The sequence below is a fragment of the Plectrocnemia conspersa genome, unplaced genomic scaffold, assembly GCF_051122295.1.
Source record: "Plectrocnemia conspersa isolate PC_06_02 unplaced genomic scaffold, ASM5112229v1 ptg000010l, whole genome shotgun sequence".
NCBI classification, from domain to species: domain Eukaryota; kingdom Metazoa; phylum Arthropoda; class Insecta; order Trichoptera; family Polycentropodidae; genus Plectrocnemia; species Plectrocnemia conspersa.
Genome location: NW_028277174.1, coordinates 31,520,056 through 31,544,523, shown reverse-complemented (window position 1 = coordinate 31,544,523; position 24,468 = coordinate 31,520,056). Strand labels below are relative to the sequence as shown.

At 33.3% G+C, this 24,468-nt stretch overlaps 1 protein-coding gene across 4 annotated transcripts in view; it reads right to left on the bottom strand.

The window, feature by feature from the left end:
* The window catches only part of LOC148231395 (monocarboxylate transporter 9-like), a 36,792-nt gene that overhangs the window by 332 nt on the left and 11,992 nt on the right, over positions 1–24,468 (bottom strand). Inside the window, exons 1-3 of one of the 4 annotated variants that reach the window (XM_088195281.1) lie at positions 12,579–12,732; positions 3,647–5,770; positions 38–320 (exon numbers count right to left, since the gene is read on the bottom strand). In XM_088195281.1, coding sequence (XP_088051407.1) covers positions 38–320; positions 3,647–5,608 — 2,245 coding nt within the window. In that variant the 5' untranslated portion in view covers positions 5,609–5,770; positions 12,579–12,732. Of the gene's footprint in view, positions 1–37; positions 321–3,646; positions 6,226–6,502; positions 10,234–12,578; positions 12,733–24,468 lie in introns of those variants that run through there. The other 3 variants (XM_088195283.1, XM_088195284.1, XM_088195280.1) reach the window with 3 other exon arrangements.

The window sequence follows — 24,468 nt, the reverse complement described above, 5'->3', positions numbered from 1 at the left end:
TTACATGACAAAGAACTCGGATATGTCGACGACTCACCAGCTAATGGTGGTCCAATTAGATTTGCCATGCCTTGTACGAGCAGCAATAGACCGTAAGCGTTTGTGAAGTTTTCCAATGAGATTAGTTCCACTAAAATAATACTTGTTAGAGAATAATTAGCGGCTATGAAGAAGCCGAACGCTCCCGAGAGTGCGCATAAACTGTAGTAGGAAGTGAAGTATGGCACCAAAGCTGTGATACCGCCACAAAAAATCATCGAAATTGCGTATATTAATCCAGCATTGACCGACTCCCAATCGCCAGCCCATCCCAGCAATATCTGAAAGAAAACATAAGAGGTATTGTTATGTATCTTTATTATTTGTGGGGAAAAAATTGGTTAAAACTATTTTAAATTTGCAGAGCAATGTTTACAGCTATGTTTAATTAATTGGAATTTACAGATGGAACAAAAGCGCTTGACATGTTCGCTTTAGTTGTTTAGTAGTGTGGTGACTATTTGTAACGCCGAATGAAATAAGAACTGCCTCTAAAAAAATATAAAGATGATTTGTCAGAAATTTTGGTAAATCGACCAAATTTAAAAAGTTGCGGTTCAAAGAACCGCCATCCCATTGAGTCACGGCCTGCCATTCAGTTAGAACCATTCAGCTGATCAGGATCACACAAAAGCCACTTTCAGAGCTAGAGAGCCAGGGACGTTAGCCAGGTAAAAGTTGGACAGTCAGTGGTCGTTTTTTTTTTTAAATTTCCAATTCATTAAGATTCATAGTATTTCATTAAATGACGTACATTTTTCTAGTCAAATTCACTGTTTAGTCAAAAGCAATAAAATCGTGTCGTCGCAGCGGAAACGCTCGGTTACGACTGTTCCCGGGTGTTCCCACCAGCTTCCTAAGGTCGTGTGTAAGCCAAGTTCGGCTCATTAGCGACCCTAGCACTTGAGCACATGCTTCCCATCGACATAGAACCGATGGTCAGCGTCCAGTCTCAACCTGGGTCATCCCGATGGATGACCGCGGTTGGTAACTCGGTCCGGAGCTACTAATGGTCTCCCGGCATCACTATCTTTTGTTGGAGATGGAAAACACATGGTTAGCTAGCATTCATTTTAAAACTTTTTATAACTATATTATGACTTACAATAAATGAGAATCGAATGAAGCATATCTATGAAGTATATAGTTTTTTGCTTCAAAACAAGCGATGTATCAGATCGATCAGACCCCCATATGAGCCATTTTGAGACTTGCAGAAGAGTTAACCCTCTTAATTGCTTCGTCTTAAAGATTTAGAATTCAATTTTTAGTATCGTATAGAATTATTGAGCACCCCTATATATTCTGTATGAAAAAATAATATATTTTTTTACAAAATGGCGGCCATTGCAAAAATTAAAAGTGTCATAACTTCGCGAAATCAAATTTTACTGAAAAATGTCGTATCCAAAAAGTGTTTAGAAGCTTAATCTGCATTTAAAAAAAATATATAAAAAAAAAAATTTTTTTCTTAAAAACAAGTTTTATGGTAAATTGACCGGACCCCCCATACAAGCTTTTATGCGACTTAGCATATAGTTAACGCTGGTATTTGGTTCCTTTCTAAGATTTAGACTTGAATTTTTGATACAGAATAGAGATTTTGAATACCCTTATGATACTGTTTAAAAAAAAAATTAAAAAAAAAAGTTTTATTTTCCAAAACAAGGTTAGTGTTATGAGTCGGTCGGCCCACCATACATACGATTATAAGACTTGCAATATAGTTCAGTATAAGCTTATTTATACAGATTCAAAGTTGAATATTTAAAGAAGTCAAAAATTCACGTCAAAAGAATAAAATCGTCGCCGTTGCAGTGGGAATGCTCGGTAACGAGCGTTCCCATTGCAACGGCACGATTTTATTGCTTTTGACGTGGATTTTTGACTTCTGAGAAGGGATAATTGTTTTTTGCGCCCTTCTATTAGCCAAAATTCGGTTTAGACCGGTTCTTCATCCGATTCTCACTTATTGTAAGTCGAAATATTGTTATAAAAAGTTATGAACGCTTGATTACCGAACGTTTCCACTGTGACAGCACGATTTTATTGCTTTTGACATGGGTTTTAAAGAGGGACGTCATTTAGCGGGATTGGGAAATGTAGGGGCATTTTCACTCTCTCTTGAATTTGGCTATAAACGTTGATTACAATGACGATCTGCTTGTGATACACTATGACAAACATTCATTAAATGCATGATAATGCAAGACTGTATATTAGTGCCTTGTGATTAACACTTATGCACAGAAATGAGAAAAACGCTGCAGGGCAGTAATTTTCAGTCTCTTAACGAAGTGTAATAAGCGATAAATGAGTTCCGTAAAGGTAATCTATAAATAATAAATAAAAACTTGTTTCTCAAATAAATAAAAACTTGTTTTTGAAACATGAATAAATGTGAATTGCTGTCAAATTTATATAACTTTTGATACATCCCCGATATACAATATATATTCATTATTATTATATTATATAATAAATTAATAAAATAAGTTAAATAAATTTAGTCAAGGTAAAAACAATTCACTCGCAACTAACTTCTTATGTTACACGTGGATTTGGATATTGAAAATAAATAATGCTTATTATATTATTATTTAAGTTATAAAAGTATGCTTGAATGATTGGAATGTTTGGAAGTTAAAGAAATATTAACTCTTGGTTGGTTGCGTGGAGGACTATTATCATTTACCTTGTCGAAAATAGTTTTTCTTTCTCTCTTTCTTTTACTAAAAATTTGTCTCTTATTTTGTAGAAATATGATTGAACATAGTACTTAGATTCAGGAAATGCAAGATGGTGACGAACCTGACGACACTGACTCAGATATAAGTGAAACACGGGACATAACAATAGAATCAAGCAATCATGATTCAGAGACAGAAAAAAAATGCAATGACTCTGACGAAGCTGAAAACAAAACCATGTTGTAACATCATCACACACTAAAAACCACCCTCAAACAAAAGCCATATATCATTACATTCTATGATTGGATTAAAATTGGGGTCAATGTTGTGGCTTTGTTCGCACTACAGTTTTTCACGAACAAGTCGGAGATACACAACAATTATATTCAACAATCGCTTGGAGGACTATTGTCATCCATGCGAACTTTCATGTTTCAAAGTTGTGGAAGACCAACCGAGAGCTTAGTCTGTTGTCAGCTACTTTAAATTAATTTTATTATTTGTATTAATGATTTGAGAGTACTTTAGAGAAAAAATCTGGAAAAACTAAATCAAATTATTATATCATTATGGCAAAAAAGGGCTAAATTTCAATTCATTTTCTCCCAAACTGCTGCAAGTAACTAGCAATATTTTAGTTATAGAAAATCAAAATCTTTATTGTTATATTGGAAATAATTTGAATAGAAAGTTTGATGTTCCAAAAATATATGTAATTGCTATTATACCATTGATAAGAACTAACCAATAAAAGTAGCGGTATATGGTTTCATTGTTATATTGACGTTGTTATCCTTGCCGTTACATTTAAAGGTCAACATAACTCACCGTTGATGGAATGAACCTTGTCAATAGCAAATAAGGTGCTCAAAGTTATGTAACTATACATCGATAAATTAATTAATTGTTCGTACCTCTCCCACCATGTTGACAATGCCGATGATGGATATCAGGTATGACGCATCCGTCTCGCTGAATCCCATCTCCTTCGCATAGTCTGTGATGTAAACGTAAGGCACATCGTACCACATGTACAGTAAAAAGTTGGACACGGCAAACAGCAGAAAGTGTAGGTTCTTGAAATGAGAAAAGTTGAGCATGTCGACTATCAAGTCGTAAAATTCCCACAGGCCGTTGTACAGTTGGTTCTTCTCTTTGGCGATGGTCGTCATAGAGTTGCGATATATGTTGGGGCAGGACGACGCTCTCAGTCGATAACGCTTGATGTTGAGCATGGCGCCGCGGTACGTCAGGGAGTGTCGATGGATCCGAAGGTCTTTGAGGTAAGCCGTCGGGGGAGGACGAGGCGGCGTTCTGGCTGCTCTTGCTAGCTCCGTGGGAGATTGGATCATAGCCGGCGAGGTAATCTCTCCGGAAGCGATCCCTCTACGGGCGCCTTCGTGTAGTCTGCCGCTGTCGCTGAAGCTCCTCGACATCAACATATTAGGATAGTTTTGCATCAACACATTATAAACGTTCTTATGCGTAGCTAGTAATTCTAAAACTTCTGCTGGTACACGTTCACCGTTATTAACGTAAGTCGGTAAATTAACCAATGAACTGAACTGCTTTGTACTTTCGTTTTCGTTCTTGTCGCCGTTCAGCAACAATTGAGTTCCAGTGCCTACGGTATTATTGCTCTTGTTATCTGAAAACGAGTCTCCGGAAGAACTGTATTTTTTTAAGCGTTTTTGCTCTCTGCTCCGCTTTCTGTCCTGGGCTTTGGCTTTGGCCATCACGGAGATCCACGCCAAGTCTCTCATGAGCGCGCCGCACACGGATATGTTCAGAAAGAGTCCGGCCAATATCAGGGTGGCTCCTCTCCATCCGTAATTGTCCAGAAGCCATTGAGTGAACGGCGCAAATATGAAGGTGCCTATGCCGCTGCCGCAAACGGACAATCCGGTGGCCAACGAGCGTTTCTTCTCAAAATAATAAGCTACTATCACTACGGCGGCCACGTAACAAAGACTCAATCCGAATCCAGCGACGATTCCGAAAGTAAAAAACAGCGTTTCCATGTTTGGAGCGAACGCTGACGCTACGAATCCGAGGCTCGCCAAAATAGATCCAAAAATACACATTTTCCTACAGCCGTATCGATCAGTCAGGAAGCTGGCGACGGGGCCGGACAATAGCGGCATAGCCATGAAAACGCTGCCGATCCACGCCGTCTTGCCTTTGCTCTCTCCAAAATATTCTAAGAAATTAACATACATCACGCCGAAGCTGAACGTGACACCGTCAGCGATCAAGTTCACCATGAAAGTGGCGAACACGACCACCCATCCCCAACCGCCGTCGGGCGGCCGCGCCTCCGATAAAGCTAACGAAGAATCATCGTCAGAGCTACTGCTACTACCGCTATTGCTAGACGCCTCTCCTAAACTATACGCCGAATTGCTTTTAATCTGCTGCGGAGACGTCGAATCGTCCAAGATTCCGTGTTTGAATTGAACGCGCAACACGGGACGTTCTTCCGGTGCGGTGTCGCCGAATAGTATTTTTCTTTTAGCCGACGAGATGCTGTGTATAGATGGCGTTTTGACGATGCTCTTCGGCCTGATCGGATTTTTCTCCGCGATCTCGCTAGGGTTTTCCTGGTTTTCATCTTCAGAGCTTCCTTCGTCTATGCTCTGCAGCAGATGTCCGTTCTGCTTCTTGTAGAAGTTCAACGAGGGAACGTCTCCGTTGCACTTGGGTACGAGAGACTCGCTCTCGTCTAGGAGCACACACTTGAAAGTTTCAGGGTCGTCAATGGACGTAGGGTCGGTTTGGGCGTTCACATCGCCAGACCCGCACAAAGCACTGTCGCCGCCCGGGGCACTATTATCGTTCCTTTGCACGTGGGCCGAGGGCGATAGGTTGTAATCCATTCCGATAGGTCCCTTCTAAACTGGTGGCGGAGGACGCGGAGACGGCGGGGCACCGATGGAGCGGCGATCGCGGGTGGCTCAGCCCTCCGGGGCTCAGCGTGCGAATGCTTGATCCGCCGACTCGCCATGCGGGGGCGTAGCCCTCGGCCGGAACCCGCCACTCTGGAAAACAATAAAAAAAAACACATATAGTACTTTGATATACAGTAACAATAAAGATTTCATTGTATTTTATTTTACTATTGGTAAAGTAAAACTTAAAATAGTATTTCATTAAGTTAATTTGGGATCGAATGAACATTTGGTATTGAATTTAGCTTCGTATCTTCTTCGAAATATACAAAGTTATTCCTAATATGGAAAATTAATAGAAAAATTGCTTTCTATTGAGTTAAACATAACAACAGAACAGTGAATCTATAGAAATGCCAATTTCCAAAATCCCATTCAAACTGTTGTGATAGCATCGTAACCGCTAAGTTGTAGGGGACGTGTAATCTCGCGCCTACTACTGAGAGATCAAAACTTAATAATTTTACTAGCACCTGCCAGATAAATTATATTTTCACTGGTAAAATATATATCTACCAGTGAAAATGTATTCCATTATGATTTTACTGAAATAACATATTTTCAGAATAAATTCAAGACTGTTTTCTTCCAATTTTATTTAAGGAATAACCCGAGAACGTCTAGTTTATAATCAGGGAAGTCATTTGAAATTAGGCACAAATTAAAATAACTTTAATTAAATAGAATTATTACTTTTATTGACATTATATAATTGTTACTTTTATTTTCCTTTTACTATGCTTATTATTTTTCTTATTTGTTCTTTTAAAATTGAATAATAAATATTTTAAGTGTATTTATTATATTTTTTTAAATGTATACGTATTATATTTATAATTTTAATGTATTAAATTGTAACCGCAAAATAAGTAAATATTTTGTTTTTAAATAAATTTTATTTTAAGGGGAAAGGCAAAAATTGGCCATATTCATTTTTCTAGCTAAATTCAAATCCCCGTCAAAAGAAATAAAATCGTGAAATACAGTAAATCAACTCAGTTTAAAAAATATATGGGTGCTATTTAAGTGAATTGTTTTGAGAGATATGTGCATTAAAATAAATATTTGTGTTTATAACATTTGTGGTGGTATTCACTATGACAAAATTCGCAGAATTCATTCGTTGAAAGAAACAAAATGATGGAAAGGCCCACACTTTATTATTGTTTAACGCTTATCTCAAAAACAGGTGCGCATCGCAATTTGTATTTGTTGTTTCAAGACGCAAAGGTTTTATTTCAATCAGTTCAATAATTCGATAATTGGTTAAATAAATTATTATCGAAAAAAATACAAATATATTAAAATACTTAATCCATTTTTTAAGTCAATATTCGAATAATTGAGAACCCTAGTGTTCACCTAATCTGCACAATAGTAATGCACAAACAATCCATTCTATGGAACAATTATTTTATATATTGCTTATTTAAATTGATTTTGATATTTATAAATTTATATAGCAAAAATGATAATTTGAATCAGCGATTCGCAAACTAAGCCACGAAAGTATAGTACAATCTGCTAATGTTCCTAAGTTACTTAAATTTACTAATTACAAGAAGAATTGATGGCATTATGAACATTACAAATAAATTATGTACACTTATTGGTTTTGTCAGATGTCAGATTTTGTAATACTACAAAGTTCATGACGATAAAAGGAAACAAAAGGAATAGATATCACTAAGAAAGTAGATGAGTCAAAATGCAGCAACAAAGACTGCATATTGTGATACAAAAACAATATCTAAATAGTTTTTCGATAAATTTGTTACGAACTCAATACATACGTTTACTTCAATAATACAAATAATTTTACGGATATACTAATTTTATATGTATAATATACATGCTACTAGTTTATAACCATTTTCATGTTTACAATTAGTTATTTGCTTAATTTAATAAAAAATAAAAATATAAGACAAAAAGTTTGTGTTAACCTAACCTAACCTAACCACTATACGGTACTCGACAATACTCTTGAAACCCTTCCACTCAGCATTTTTATAATCAAAGACAATTTTGTGAATAACTTCAGTCTCACCCTGCAGTGTAAAAAGCACAGGAAGGTTGTCCGATGCATTGCATATCTAAGTTCTGAGCATTGCCCTTAGCTAACGCAATATCTGTTTGCACGTTATGCACGTTGGTGATTATGGAAAGTTTAAAATCGTATCCGCGTCGTGCAAGTAGATAAAAAGCGTCGTTCGCACCGAAACAATTCCAATGCACGTGTCTGGCGTTGAGATCTCTGAATCCCCAAGAGCAAACCTCTAAGAAAAGAGTAGGATTCGTTGCATTAAGTATCACTTTATCTTACCTAACCACAGCTTTCTCGTGGAAAGGTTTTAAGCATAATTGTATAACTTAGTAATGAACTTTGCCTCTTTATTTTTGACCAAAAAATAAAACAAATCTTTCTTACAATTTTAGTGATGGATAATATATATGTTTATGTGTGCTACAGGTCAAATATTATTGCTTTGTAAGCAAGCAAATGAAGAATAAAAAATAGAAATGTATCTGTAATAATAATTGCTAGAATAAGGAGCTTTTTAAGCTTTTCGTATTATTTTCATATCAAAGTAATTTATGCACGGACCGCAAGAATCACATAGACTTTGCGTGTATGTGAATAGAAAACAAATAATGTTTTATTTTTTTATCAATAAAATATGTTAGAACCTCAAGTTTACAGACTACAATGGAGACATTTTCTTCAAATTGAGATACACTTGGAGATCAAAGGACGCAAAGGGCGAACAAATTGCCCACGAGCGTCCAACTCATTTTGCCGCCATTATTATTGTTATTACTACAGTATTAATTCAACGTTGCCAAGACACGTTCGGCCCCAATACGTCCTCGGTTTGCTCTTAGCGTTTTCGCCTCGCAATTGATACACAAAAGACTCGAATTCCTCGCATTAATCTCCATTGATCCGAACGTGGAACAGCAAACCTACTCGATGATAATACTGGCGTGTCCTTTTTTCTAAAAAAAAACTACTATCAACCGAGAACGTCTTATCTTGGCACTGAGAAAGGTCAACGATCATTAGTTCTTATCAGACGGTCACCGAGATAATATTCGATCGTCGGTGTATGTTTACGAACCGTGTTAATTGAACGATGCTAATTAATTGTCGCTTTTACATAATCTACAAATAATGATATTTAGGGGTGTTATCGTTAGGTTGTCGACTTCTGAAAACAATGCGGAAAAACAAATAATTCTGAGAGATGGACTTATGCCAAACATATCACAACATACGCAGATTGCGTCCACGTGTTGGTTTATTTGTTATATATTATAATATTTTAAATATTTCTGATGTTTCTGATGGAGAATTACTTGTAGACGCATGGATGCAAAATACACAATAAAAAGTCCACTGATAAGTGTTTTATGAATCCGATCGGTGTACGGCTTACATGCTGACAAAATAACGAAAGAATGTGCACTTAACCCTTTAAACGCCAGCGACTAGTAAGTGAGTCACCTGTTATTTTTCTTCACGCGTCAGTATCTTTTTCTGAAAATAAATATTCACTGATAAATGAAGCCAGTACAATAAGCTTTACAAATTAAAAATATATAAATAATTAATTTGTTTTAATAAAAACATAATAATGACCAGTGACTGACCGTTTAAGTGGTTAAAGGACAGCCGTTAAATGTAATCTAAAGGCGCTGTTCAATAAGACGTGTATTAGATAATAAAAATATATTCACTTCGCTTTCGACTTGGAACATACGAGAGTCAAGTCCGAACTCGGATCAAGCGGAGCCACGCCGAATCGATCATGATGACTCTTAGAAACCCCAGAAAAAAATCAATCAATCCCCCTAAATCTCTCTAAAAGTTCAAGTCTAACGATCAATCTAATAGATAATATTACAGAATTTTAGAATGAAGACAATACTTAAAATCCTGTTGCAATAACTCTCATTTATTTAATTAGAAAAGATTTAATATTATATAATATTTAGCATTAAATAAGAGCTTCTTGTTGCCAACATATGCGATCAACAACTTTCTCTTTAATTATATTAGTGACATAAATTATAAAACATTCGGTTTCCACGAAATATTTGTTTCAAGTGCATTGAGAACAACGATGATTAATATTATACTGTAATGGTCGCCAAGTTCATTAGGCATATGAGCTATTTTAAAGATTTATATTACTTGGCGAGCTACTTAAAGCATTTTTATCATTCCACGTATTAATACAGGGTTCATTTCAGATTTTTTCTCGAGGGGGGGGGGCATAAGTTGATCAGTCAGTAATCGTTTTTATAATATTTCGATTTCATTAACAACATGACATGCATTTTTCAGGCCAAATTCACTGTTTAGAATCCACGTCAAAAGCAATAAAACCGTGCCGTGGCAGTGAAAACGCTCAGTTATCTAGCGTTCATATTTAAAAAAAATTATAACGATATTACAACTTAAAATCAGTAAGAATCGAATGAAGCATAACTAAACTGAATTTTAACCAATAGAAGAGCGCAAGAAAAATGATCTCTTCTTAGAAGTCAAAAATCCACGACTAAAGCAGTAAAATCGTGGCGGCGCCGTCACGATGGAAAGTAGTCGGGATAAACTGATTTGATGTCGCAAAATTTATTTAACAATCAAAAATCAAAAACAAATGAAATTTTATTATCAACATTTATGTTCATTTACGCGACGGCAGCAGAAGCAAACGCAATAGCCGCTAGATGGAGTGCCAAGCGACGCGACGCAGATCGCATACTCTCTCAGTCTTTTAGCGACTGCCGGACAATCAACAAGTGATGACGATGACGTGTGGCGTGTCCAGAGGACGACTTGGGATTTCATGCGATAATATAAACGTATATACGTTTAATTATTACTACACATAAAAAAGTTGAAATCATATAATTGTAATAGAACCTGCCAGATAAAGTATATTTTCACAGGTAAAATATATACATTTACATGTGAAAATGTATTCCGATATGGTATCACTGAAATGACAAATTTTCAGGATAGATACGGAGAATTTCTGGTTTAGAATCAAGGACGTTATTTCAGATTTTTCCAGGGGGGGGGCAAAATTTGACTAGACAGTGGCCGTTTTCTTTAAATTTTAATTTCATTATGATTCATAGTATTTCATTAAATGAAATGCATTATTCTGACTAAATTCTAAGGGGAAGGGGAACAAATGCTTTCCTTGCCCCCCCCCCCCCCCCAAATGACATATGAGTTAAATGGACATTTATGAAGAAGAGAAAAAGATATTTAACTCCTAAACGATTTTTTTTCTGAGAGAAAAAGCCAAAATTGAACTGAACTGCAGCGCTGTTATTATTTCATGTAGGTACATATTTGAAATATTTTTTTCATAAGTTGCGAAATATTAAAGAATCTGCAAATAAACTTTTATATAGTGCTTTTCAACATTAAGGGAATTATTTTGAGAGATATGTGCATTATAATATATACTTTGTTCCATAAAACGAATTGTTTGTGCATTTATGTAAGGTAAATTTTCGAATTTTTAAGGATTTCATAATGTGTAATGCACAAAATTATTTTATATATTGATCATATAAATTATCATACTCGATACAGAAATCACTCTGCATAAGTTAGAACGAGATAGCAACTTAACAGTCTAGTATCACGATAGAATTATTACCTGAAAGACCTGCTTACGAATCTTAAATGGACGCTAGTATTCTTTTTTAATTTCTATCATATCTGGAAGATCGGAATTAATGATTATTATAAAATTATAATTCGGATCGATTATCATAGATCAGGTTTTCCTAGATCCTAACCTCACAGATGAATATCATGATGATTAATTGAATTCGAATTAAGCGGTACAACATAGATAGAATAAAAAATTCTAATAATAAGTTACGTCAGCTTATAGAGAGATAAAAATAAAAAAACTTGCAAGTCAAAACACGTGCATATAATCGATTTGATTGTCTTTATTTGTTATGTTATTATGATGAAAATTATTAAAAAATTAAACTTTTTAATTTTAGAACCATTCATAAAATAAAATAATTGTACTATAAAATCGAAATATAAATCAAATGATAAAAGCAGATCATTAAATGTTTTTAAATGAAAATTTTCTCGCTGCGCTACTGAAATGTATGGTTAATGTACAAATAGTAGAAATAGGCAAATGAAATAGCTTTACGCTACTGAATTTATTTATATATATGTATATACAGTAAATCTTATATCGTACTGTGTGATAAACAGTTTTATAGACGTAGTAAAAAAGATTTTTCTGCGAAAAAATACGTCGCTTAAAAACATATTGGAAGAAAGCTACAAATTAAAATCTGTCAAGAGTAAGCTTTTAACAATGCATGAGTTTAAGCGTCAAACGTCTAAATGCACAGAGACACAATAAACGGGCAGGGCTGTCAAAATTTGAATGTAATCTTTCGCAGTCGTGCCAACTGCGCGGATTGTTTCGTTATGTCACGCGGAGAAAAAAATCCGAAAATTAATCACAGCCAGACAATCAGCATTTGCCAAAATCGAAGGAAGTTGCGCTAAAACAGCAAAAACTTGGCATTGATTCTGTACATAACACGAAAATAAACCATCGCTCGCGTTATTGCACTAAATTTAAACGCACGGTTGGCAGCCCTGTTCCGACAAAATTTCTCCCCATACCGTCGTTTGTCTTGGACAAAACAACGAAAAATGCGAGCAAAACCGTTTTGTAATAATTATAATTTCGAGTTCAGTTCAAGAGGTCGCGCTGATAATTTATTTTCAAGAACAATGCACTGGGAAAATGTTCCGGAATTATAAAGAAACCATTAAAAATTGATTTTATTATAATTTTTCTTTAATTTAATTATAAAAATATAGACACACACAAACACCTCGGCAACCGGATGTCAGCATGGTGATGTTTTTATCAAGTCCAAAAATCCAATTAATTGTAAATATATATCCGGAAATAGAATGGCTCTGGCGAAAAGTGAGCTGAGCGAGCGACTATCGCGCGAGAACTGACCATTTTTTGATTAGAGCCAAAGCACACTCGTACACATGACGATGCTCTTAAATGTGTGTGTGTCTTGTGGGGATTTATTCAACTTGTCGATAAAAGACGCGTCCCGCGAGAGATTGACACATGTCTGTCCAGGGACGCAGTTCACTATTCGTTCAATTATTAAATAATAATAAAAGAAATCCAAAGACACCTTCAAATATTGGCTAAGAACGAAAAAACATTTTCTTAATAAAAATCCCATATTGTATTTTAATAATAATATTTTTATTTCAAGACTATTCAATTCAAAAGCACAGTTCGGATGTTTGAGAATACCAATTCTTTTGACAAAAATAATGCATTGTTTCCAAATATTTGTTTATTGCTGTGTCCTGTCTAATAAAAAAAAGGTTTGAATACAATAAACGTAGTTTATAATACCCTTTGTATAAAACTAGCAATAACCAAGGACGGCATTTGAAGGAGGTAAGTGAGGAATTTGCCCCCCCCCCCCTTAAATATAGTCAGAAAAATGCATGTAATTTAATGAAATCTTAATAAAAGCAAAATATTTTTAAAAAATGACTGTCCAACTTTTGCCCCCCCCCCCCTTCCCCTAGAAAAAGTTGAAATTACGTCTCTGATTCTAAACCAAGAATTCTCAGGTTATCCCTCTATAAATCTATAAAAAATAGTCTCGAATCTATCCCAAAAATATTGTTTTAAATATAGCATTTCAGTACAATCATATTGTAATATATTATTAAAATAAGGGATTATTTTTTTATGAAAAAAATTTAAATAAAAGGAGTGACAGTGTCTTCACTTTCAAGGTGAATCATAGGGGTGTAACACAAATATTGCCATTTCTCTCTTACTTATAAATATTGACGCGTGAAGACAAAGAAAGCGGCTGTTTCCTCTACCTACGTCAAGTATTGGTCGATACCCAGCGTAAATCCACTTTATGCGAGTACGCACGAAGTGTGTTCCATGTCGGGAGTATCTGGTGAATGAAAAGTCTCTACTACAATAGTAGTGTTTTTTTACAAGAACGTAATTTCGTAAGCACAGAAGTTTCAGCAACACTTTAATAGGTCGCCAGTGGTATAAAACGGTGAATTATAACCGAAAGACATGGATTCGAATTCCATATGGACTACTCAAAATTAGTGATTTTATTATAAATATAATTCTAATCAATCATTACATATTAGTTTTTCATATAATATAAAATAAAATCTAGCTAGTGCATAGTGATATCTATCAATTGAAAGCTATTATATATAATAGTGATTATTGATTGTAATCATATTGCAAGGGAAGATTCATAATTATCATTAAATAATTTTGTTTTTGTTTGTCATTTGGGGATGAATCTCCGATCGTCACGTACGTCAGCATAACAAACGCACTTGTTCGTCGCGATCAAGAGATCCAAGCGCTCCGCTAACAAAATATTTATTTAATAGGCCAAATATTTGTTATTTATTTTTAAACAATCACATTAATCTTTGGATCATTTTGTAGATCAGTACCTGGATATAGATAAAAATTAAAACTGGTTAATCACGCGATAAAATAGATTAATCAACGTTTTGATAGCGTGTTTAAATGAAGGTCGTAAGACATGTTAGAAAAAGTATTGTACATTTCTATGAAAAACAAATATACAATATTCTACAATAATGTATATTAAGCTACATAATCAACAAGTTTTTTATTAATATGTTTTGTCATTTGATAAGAGAGGGGGAAATGTTGTTCTGTATCATGATAAGACATGAGTTTATTTACATTAATACTTATTTTGATTAAATGAACTTGGATTTAAATTTACATTCCATTGAATTCAATTTTATTTACTAAATGTGATATCTTAACTATTATTATTACAAAATACATTGACATTATGACGTTTTAAAGATGAAAAATTATGAAGCAATATAAATTATGATTAACGTTTCACTAATAATAGAGACTACAGCGTAAATGTCAACAACCAGCTAGATATTAAAATATAATAAATAAACGCAACCTATTGTACAATTACAATAGGGAAAATTAATTCGGAAAATAAAAATTAATTCGGAAAATAAAAATTGTTATTTCAGCAAATCTAAAAATTACTACTATTATTTAATATGCACATTTTTAGAATACATAAAATTTCCGGTTTTCAGTGGTTAATAATTTTGCTAGTTTTAAACAAACAATATAAAACACGTTTATAGCTTTTTAACAATTTTTAGAAAGCATGTCACAGCAATAAAAATACATTTATAAACAAAGCATAGAATCGGTATTCTCAAACATACACCTTTTTAGGAAGGTGAATAATATTTTTTTATCAACATTATCATTAATAAATATTTAGATTAACAATATTATTTACGATTCGTTGAGGAGTTGAATTTCGTACAATTATTTTGTAATAAAATAAAATAAAACAGACAACCTTGCTGAATTATCTAAACACATAAATCATGACCGTGAGTCTAGCCGATTTGTTACTAGCACACAATGACTTGTTTAGTAATTGTAAAAAGTATTATATATAAATTTCTCAGAATGCAAATTAAAATTTAAAAAAAAAACATTCAAGTCAAAAGTTTGCCTTAATTGTTCAGCAAGAATTGAATTGATCCCGTGAGTTTAGAACTTTTACGAAAGTTACTCGTTAAACAAACTTTGCTCATAGCCTTGATAATAATTGCTCAAAATTAACGAAAATTATACAATTAAACAAAAAGAGGATCGAATAAAATAAAAATACATAAATTAAATCAATGACCTTCTTAAAATATAATAAAACTTGCGATAACATTAATTGTGTCAATTAATTTACAATATAATATTTTTTGTAAAACAATGTAGATAAAACAGTAATAATTATAAAAATATATTTTTTATCGATAGCTTACTTCAATCGTGATTATTTTTACTTTCAAAATATTGATTATCAATCCTTTGTTAATGTAACTCTTCGTTGATTATTTTGTTATCATATATCTTGAATTTTGATAGTCGATTTAATCGAGACATAAATGTCAATAGCAGCAGAAAAAACTAGTTGTTGATATGCAAACTTAGAACGTGCATATATTTTTAAATTATAATTATAGTAAATGATAAATGCTTTTTTTATGGAACGAATAGTTCGAAGAATCAACGATAAATTAATTTAACCGCAGAAATTAAAAAGTTAAATAATTTTGTTTATATAAATGACGCGACCACTCGTAATCGTTGCGAAAATGAATTATTAAATTAACGATTGCGTATCCAAGTGAATAAATACATTATTTAGCCATCATGACGCATTGGGGAAACCTTTCATAATGGTCAGATTTGTAATAAAAAATTTAAATATTGTATTCATTAACAGTTTAAATCTAGATTACCAAAACAAATACAAGGTTTAGTGTCTAATTCAAAAGAGCATCCCAGGACTAAATATTCGATAAAATGAAGACGTTGCAGACTTTAACCGATCTTCGAATCATCGTTACGCAGATACAATCTAACAAGATATTTATTATAATACAACAAAAATTCTGTTTCCGTCCCGAATCGTTTATGCTTGCACTACACTCTCTGGAAGTTGTCCGAACCGAAGTTCAACTGAAGTCGGCCGAGGTCGCCGACTTCCGAGTAGCGGCCACACTGCCACAAATTTCATATACCGTCCGGACGGCGGCCGTGAATGATATCCGCATGGCGGCTGCTGTCACGTACAGCTGACATATTTGCGCGCGATCGAAAAATGTGCCAAATAATCGCAATTTTTAAATTGTCATATTATTAAAATTACGCTACTGATAATTATAAAAGTTTGTGTGGGCACTTACCAATACAATATCAGTGAAAACTTTTCGGTCGTAAATATTCAATTTACGCAAAATCTTTGTCGACTTTTGCAAAATGCCATAAGGCATAAAAATGATACTTCAGAATACGAACACCACATCTGTGACTATCCTAGAATCTGTCGCCATCGATTCTAAATAAGAATTTGTTATGGTGTGACATTTATATAAACCGATCTAGGAAAATACATAAGGATATTCGAAACGATTTTTTTTAACAAAATCAAGTACCACTAATTATTTTTTAATTATTTAATTTTATATGAAAGAAAATATAATAACGATATCTGTTAGAAGAATATACTATCAAAAATATAATTAATCTCTTTTGGTGCCCTAAAATATTCAAAGATGTCAGTAAGAGTCTGTTGTCCCCGATAAGCATTATTATAACTTGACCACGTGACCACGATTCAGCGCTCGACGTGCGTGTTAACCATAGGACGCCTACGCGCATACTGAAATTGAACCGTGCTACTCGTTCTATTTCAGTTTGCGAAAAACCATATCATTATCTCTCTCACTCTCGTCACTTAACACGCGAGAGAGCGAAAGGGGAAGTATCTCTCCGCTCGCGCTCGAAAGAGCAGCACCGACTTCGGTCCCATTGCCGACAATGTTCGGAAGCGCTCGAAGCTAGCCAAGTAACTCCCGTTCTCGGTAACCTCGGACAACTTCCGAGAGATTTTAGAGCGGGCAGAACCGAACTCGACCGAAGTAACCCACTATATTCTCCGTCCTTGGCCAACCTTGGCCAACTTCCAGAGAGTGTAGTCCAGGCATTAGATTAGCCAGATTACAGAGAGCTGTAATTATTTCGAACAAATAAAAATATAAATTAACACGTCTCACACAGCAATGGAAGAAAGATCTCGTGACCAGACAATTGCGTTAATAATGCGACATGACTTTAAACAAATCCAATGTAGAAGGTAATAAAAAATAACTACACCTAAATTTTTTTCAAGCCTAAACTTGCTTGGGTAAATGCTTATGTAATAGTACAAAAACTCATTTAATCTTATCACAAAAACTCAAATCGGTTGATATTTTCTTCTCTAAATTTCTTAAACATAATTTCATAAGCCATTTCAAGGTTATTAAAAATAATAAAGCGCAATAAATAACTGCATTTATTGAAAACGTTATTTTTTTATAATAATGTGCGTCGTTCAAGCAACTAATAGTATTATTTATTTTAATACTTATTAATGTTGAAAGTTTAACACGAGAAAAATGGAAAATTTTTAAGTACAATAACACGAAAACACGCTCAAGTAAATTGGATAAGTTTTCGTACAGATTTAAGCACAAAGGCACTTTTATTTTGTTATTGATCCGATTCCAACGTAACACGTTCAGTTATCGGATGACTAAAATAATTTATTATCATTATACATTTTTTCTATCGCATATCTAATCGTAAGGCTTTTGCACTAGCGGTTACATGTGTTTCCTGATCAATATATACGAAGCGTGTGTGGGACTGTTTCTCAAAATATATGGATTTGAAAATAATATATTAAAGTATCATAATTACATAATTAATTTATAGAGAAACGTTCATTTAAAACAGTCGTTAAAATGAATGGTTAATGTGTGTTTTTTTCCATTTATTGATTGGTATAAATACATATTAATAGTATTTACCTGATAAGGTTCTTAGAAATACTGATTAGAATTCAAAAATATAAATTGCAATATCTGCTTTTAAAGTACATAAATAAAGAAAATTATGTTATTCTAAAACAATATACGTAACATCTTACTAAGCAATTATTTATGTAATTACATATTTTATTTTGCGTCGCATTAATAAGTTTTATGTTTGAGAATGTGCATTATATTATTATCTTTTCCGCAAACTTTAGTATTGAATAGATTTATGTAATATATTTATATAAAATTGCATTATTAGTACGTATTAAATCTCTACTGTTATATTTTTTAAATACTGTTCTGAAATTTTCTCAGTTGAACGCTAGGACCCCGAGAAAAATAAAGCCCTCCTCCTGTCTACACTAAAATTTGTTTATATGAAGGAAGAAGCAATTAAGCAATTATTTCTAAAGTAGTTTTCATTCAATCAAATTTTTGCAGCGCAAAAAAGTAAATATAATTTTTTTAAAAGGAATTGTAACTAAGCTCAGAAATATTTAATCGCTTTTATTTGTATACTCTTTTTGAAGAAACGTCTTCTGATCTATATATGTAATCATATAATATTAAAACATTTATTTATGAGAAATATATCATTAAAAAGATGAAAATCCGTCCGGTAATAGCCGCAAAAATTGAATAAATGTATGTATATAAAAAGTTGTTTTATATTATTTTTCACCTAAGTTACGAGTTTTCGAATTTTCAAAAAAAGAAGAAAAGTACTCCTTATTTTTTGAGAGAATTTAAAGATTATTTTAAAGATATATCCTAGTGCCTTTTTGCTATGATTGGGATACAATTCATTGTATTATTGACGTAGCGTTTACTCAATTAAACACTTTTTTGAATTTGTTAAGTGGCGGTGCGACTTTCAGTTGCGAGTTTTAAAGTCGCGATTGCATCCCTTATTGTTGCCCGTCGCGAACAGGACGCCAACGCTTGAGGACGCTCCTCTTGCACGAGCCGTCCAGCTTCTCAAAGAGCTTGCCAAGCACAATAATGTTTTCAGCGATAGCTATGAGGAGCTGGAAAAAATAATGTGGAATAGTGTTCATCTATTTTAGGTGTCCACAATATTTTTTGTTTTTTTTTAATATTGTTGTTTGAATAATGACCACCATGATGCATTGGGGTAACTTTTAAAGTCATGATGAACAGATTTTTTTTTTAAATATTAAAAATTAAATACTATTAGTGATAAATTATAAGCTATTTAAAAAGTCACGTAATGTTTTCCTTTCTTAAATTTTTATAAAATATATTGGTAATGTTTTGATAATATTAAATTAATAAGGCGGAGATGGGTTACTATTTTTTATTCAGGGTCCTAAAGTAAAACTATACAAAATCCAGAACACATTGCATCAAATATAATATACAATTATAATGTAGAAATGAGGTGGGACGGCTAGATAGGGCAATTCCATCGCTTTTTGGACACACCCACGAAATGTGTTTACGCCTTAGGAGTGAAACGTCCAGATGGCCACTTTTAGTGATCGTTAACAAAGGGTAAAACTGTTATTTTCGCAGGGTATAACGAATTGTCCGTTGCGCATCCTTTTCACACAAAGGGTAGTTTTTCCAGTACTTATGAGTGGTTAACGTCAAAAATACATTAGTTAATCTAATACATTTTTTTTTTAATCTTAGTAAGATTTGCAGCTAGTCGACTTGGTCAATAATATGTTTATTTTGAACTGCTTATAATTTCTCTTTCGTTTTCAAGATGACATAAAAATAGATTCCCAATAAGCCACATCCTGTCGGTAAACAGCCATAATTTGAGGAGCGCCGCATTGTGTCGCCAGTTTATTTCTGTCGCCATGGGGTGGGTCGGACCTCAGGAGTCGTCTCCTTCCCCGAATGCGGCCCTGGACGACCGCCAAGTCCGATACGACCTTGACCTCCGTTCACCCATCCCACACTCCTTCGCTCGTGCGGTACGATCGAATTTAGCAGCGCCCGGCCCGGCCCAGACGTCAACTTTTCCAAAAAACAACCCCAGACTTTAGACAATCATTACTTTTCGGCGGTCCGCTGAGGGTTAACCGCATTGCAGGCTGAGAAAAATCGATACGATCAATCCTCTGAGGGAAAACACCAATGCGACACTGGATAACGCGTGATTGACCACAGATCTTGGTCCCTATAAGATTACACCCTCTCGGACAGAGATAAGAACTTAACCAAAAAGTGATGGTAAATATTTATATTGGACAGTTTTTTGAAGATAGCTGCTTATCCTAGATCAAGGGTATGCAATCCAAAACTAGTGAAAAGATTTTATGCGGCCCGAGGGCAGGATATATGCGACTGCGAAGGCAGACACGAATTGTTAGAAGCGAGAGAATTATAAACAAAAGATCTTTGTTTTGCTCTCCAGTAGGATTGCTACTATACAATTTAAAGCACTTTTTTCCAACATTCAACCTTTAAAAAAGCAATTTATTTTAATATATTGTGCGCTGCGCCTAGTGACGTAACCTGGAAAAGAAGCGGGGGACCGCCCCAGGCGATACTTGCTTGGAGGCGGCATTTTCGCGATGGAAAGATCGTTCGTGTAGTGTGGTTTTTAAATTAAATACGCTAAAAAATACATATCCACGAATAGCTAAGAGCCGTTTCTTTGATTTAATTATTTAAACAAAATCCATTTTTAAAGAGTAGCTTAGAAAAAAATCATACTGCAAAACAGCATGCTTGTTTTATCTTTTTATATTTACACAATCAACAGCTAACCTAACTAAAAATAACATAATTTTATCGAAAATTGTGAAATAGTTAAGAGAAAAAAAATCCTTGTACAGCAACATTTTTGTCACACAAAAACATGCAGTGAAAATGCAATAAAACTTATTTTTGAAAACATTGTCAAACATGATTTAATCAGATTTTCTATAAACAAAATCGATTATTACTTTAAAAGAAACCTTTTATCATCGGATGATTGCCCACAAATGACCACCTGTAAGTTTTACACATACACCAGATATATGGAACAGAGGAAATTTAACAACAAAGCTTTTGATTTTAAATTTACCCAAAAAACTTCTCTTCCATTCCTCTAAGCGTCATACAAAGACAACTATAAAAAACTTGATACTTTATCACTCACATATGACTCACAAACAACAAAACTTGAATACTTGACTCCGCAGACCTTTGATACATACTTTATTTATATATGTTGTATACAACTAAAACACTATTGTTCTTCGTTCCGACCGCTATTCAATAGCGAAATGACTAATTTGAGACTGCAATCGCTAAATATCGTTTTCCGGCACAAAAAAGTAAGCCACCGCACGAAACCTTTTTAAGATTAGGATTTTATCGTCCTTCTAAAAAGTAAACAACAAATAATATTTTTATAAATGAATCGTAAAGGATGCACAATACTTTAGCTTTAAATTATGAGTAAGGAAATTATTATTATAGAAATATTTATAAATATAATAAATTAAATATTTAAAACATGTTTAAAATATGTTTTAAAAAATGTTTAGACGGTATGGACATGGGAGCTGCCAGTAAAAACATATATACATTTGTAATTACTCCAAAAGGTTAATAACAAGACTTTAAAAAGTGTTGAGCAATTTTTGATACATATTGTAAAATATGCAAATAGATGCTGAGAAAATTGCGTTTCTTAAAGTACATTTTGATATTTTGTCGCAAAAAATAAAAATATGCAATTTTGTCTTCTTCAAATGAAAGATAAATGCGTTAGTTTGCGAAAATGGAAATTAAAATGCAAAAATTGAAAAAAAAACACTGCCCAAAATACCCTTCAATGCAGATTATTTGTTTGACTTTTTGGCGTTTTCAACTGTTTTAACAGTATAAACCGTTAAAAATGTGCTTTGAACCTGCTCGATAAAGTTATCCGGGGCTGACCGTTTTTTGTACTTGGGAGAGCGGCGCAGCGATTTTATTGCATCGTTGATGCTGATAAAGAATATGTGATTTATGTTATAAACCAATCAGATTCTTAATAAATTTGAGGAGCACGAATCTGAATTTTATATTATATAATATTAAAATGTCCATAAATAAATGATTAAAAATATAACATCCACATCTTTTAACAATTTTAATTGCAAATCCAATTAATACTTCATCTAATTCGTGGTTCAAATTAGTCAAATATTTTACATTTACAACAAATTATCGAACACTATTAGTTGAAATCTACGCTATTAAAAATGTAATTTAATAATTCATAAACGTATTACTTTACCATAATATAAGTGAGATTAATAATAAAGGTATTTTTCCATTGCTAATACACAGTAGTAAAAAAATAGTATTCTTAAATAAGTTGACGAAATAGGTATTATATTTATTTAATGTAGCATTAAATAATTTCATTAAACCCAAATATCTATGATACAGAAATAAAGTATTTAAATGTTTTTTTTTGTATTAAATTTAGTTTCATAAAGTAGTGTGGATGAAGAAAAAACTTTTACAATGCTTAGTTTTAATTAAAATAAAAATGTATACCGGAGTGTGACAAAATAATTGGACCACTCCAACATTTCACATATTTTGCAAGCAATTAATATAGGAAATAAATGTTGTGGGTTAAAAGTTTTGAAGCTTATGTTAGTGTTGCCAGTGTGGCACCACAGAGCTCATAGCCAACCAATAAATCGGTCCCCACATATACATATTAAATTTAATGTCAATATTCATATTTTATAGCACTTCCTTATGATCATTATATAATAACATTTGACGCAATTTTAATTTGGGCAATAACCTTTGACGTAATATTTGATATGGTCATATTGATAAGAATCTTGAGATTTCGTCTCAACGGACAGTACCCAGAAAACGACCAGATAAAGTTTACGTCGAGGTCATTACTTATGTATGTAGAAATAACTAGAGCATGGAACAAAGCAACTGTATTCAGAGTGCAAATGTGCTATAGTTCAAACGGGATAATGCACTAGTCAACTAGTCGATACAGCCTCATAGTGCAAGGATGACCCAATTCCAAATTAGGACTAGAAAATTCAACGGGTTATGTCGTATGTAGTTTAATAGCCAACTATTGTACGGATTATTGTATAACGAACAGTTTCACTTCTATAATAGCAGAGAAAGTAAATACTAAATCACATATGATGAATTGTAATTTATATTTCAACTTTAGGGTCACAAAATTAGGGTCATAAAATCATGATGGAATAATTAAAAGCCAATTGTGGAACACAGCAATAAATATGTCAAGGAGCAATGCGAAGATAAAAGTAATGAATATTTCATGTTTCTGCATGGACAATCTGTGAAAATATTTTCGCTACGCAGTCTATGAAAAATGTTGAATGAAATGATTCTACAAAATACTATGATACTTTATTGACTATCTTGTATATTAGACATGAAATGATTAAACGATCTAATAGTTCAATTAATTGAACAACCCACAAGATTAATTAAACTCAATTACTAAAAGTATTATTAACACTTACATGGACGATAATTAAAACAATATATAAATTTTGATAAGATTCAACTTTTAAACATTATACCACTACAAACATAAGTGAATACGTATATAATGTAAAACTATGAAAAATTGGACTAGATACAATTGAGGTCACGGCTGAAAAGGGTCAAAGAACAACGCTCCGAAACGTGCTTATTAAAAAATGATACTTTACAGAAACAATTGGAAACATAGCTTAGCAAAGTCCGATAATAGTCGCTAATTGATTTTAAAACCTGATTGGTGCTCGGTAATTGAAAAATCAAACTAATCGCCGCAAACGGTATTTGCAAATATATTTAGTCGCGTGACGTCATTGTCAAGTGCACCAACGGACAACAGGCCAAGATATTTTGAGAATGCAAACATTCAGGGTTTCGAACGGTAGAGTGAATGTACTGTTCTGGTCCATTCGATCTTACCGAGCAAATATTTCATCTTAGAAGTATTTATCCCAACTTCATTGTATTTTAAAAACTCTCAAATAAACGGCTCGCTGTGATTTTTAACCCTTTCATTGCCATAGCATATTCATGTATTACATTTAATAAATGTAATTAATCAAAATGTCATCGTTAAAATATTAGCATTACAAAATAGGAAGCTTGATTTAATTATAGCAATTAGCCGAATTTCGTATGCTCTTTTAAATGAATACCTACAATTAAACATAAGATACTACATAATTAGAATTAATTACATAAGATAACACATCCACTTATTACCACAATA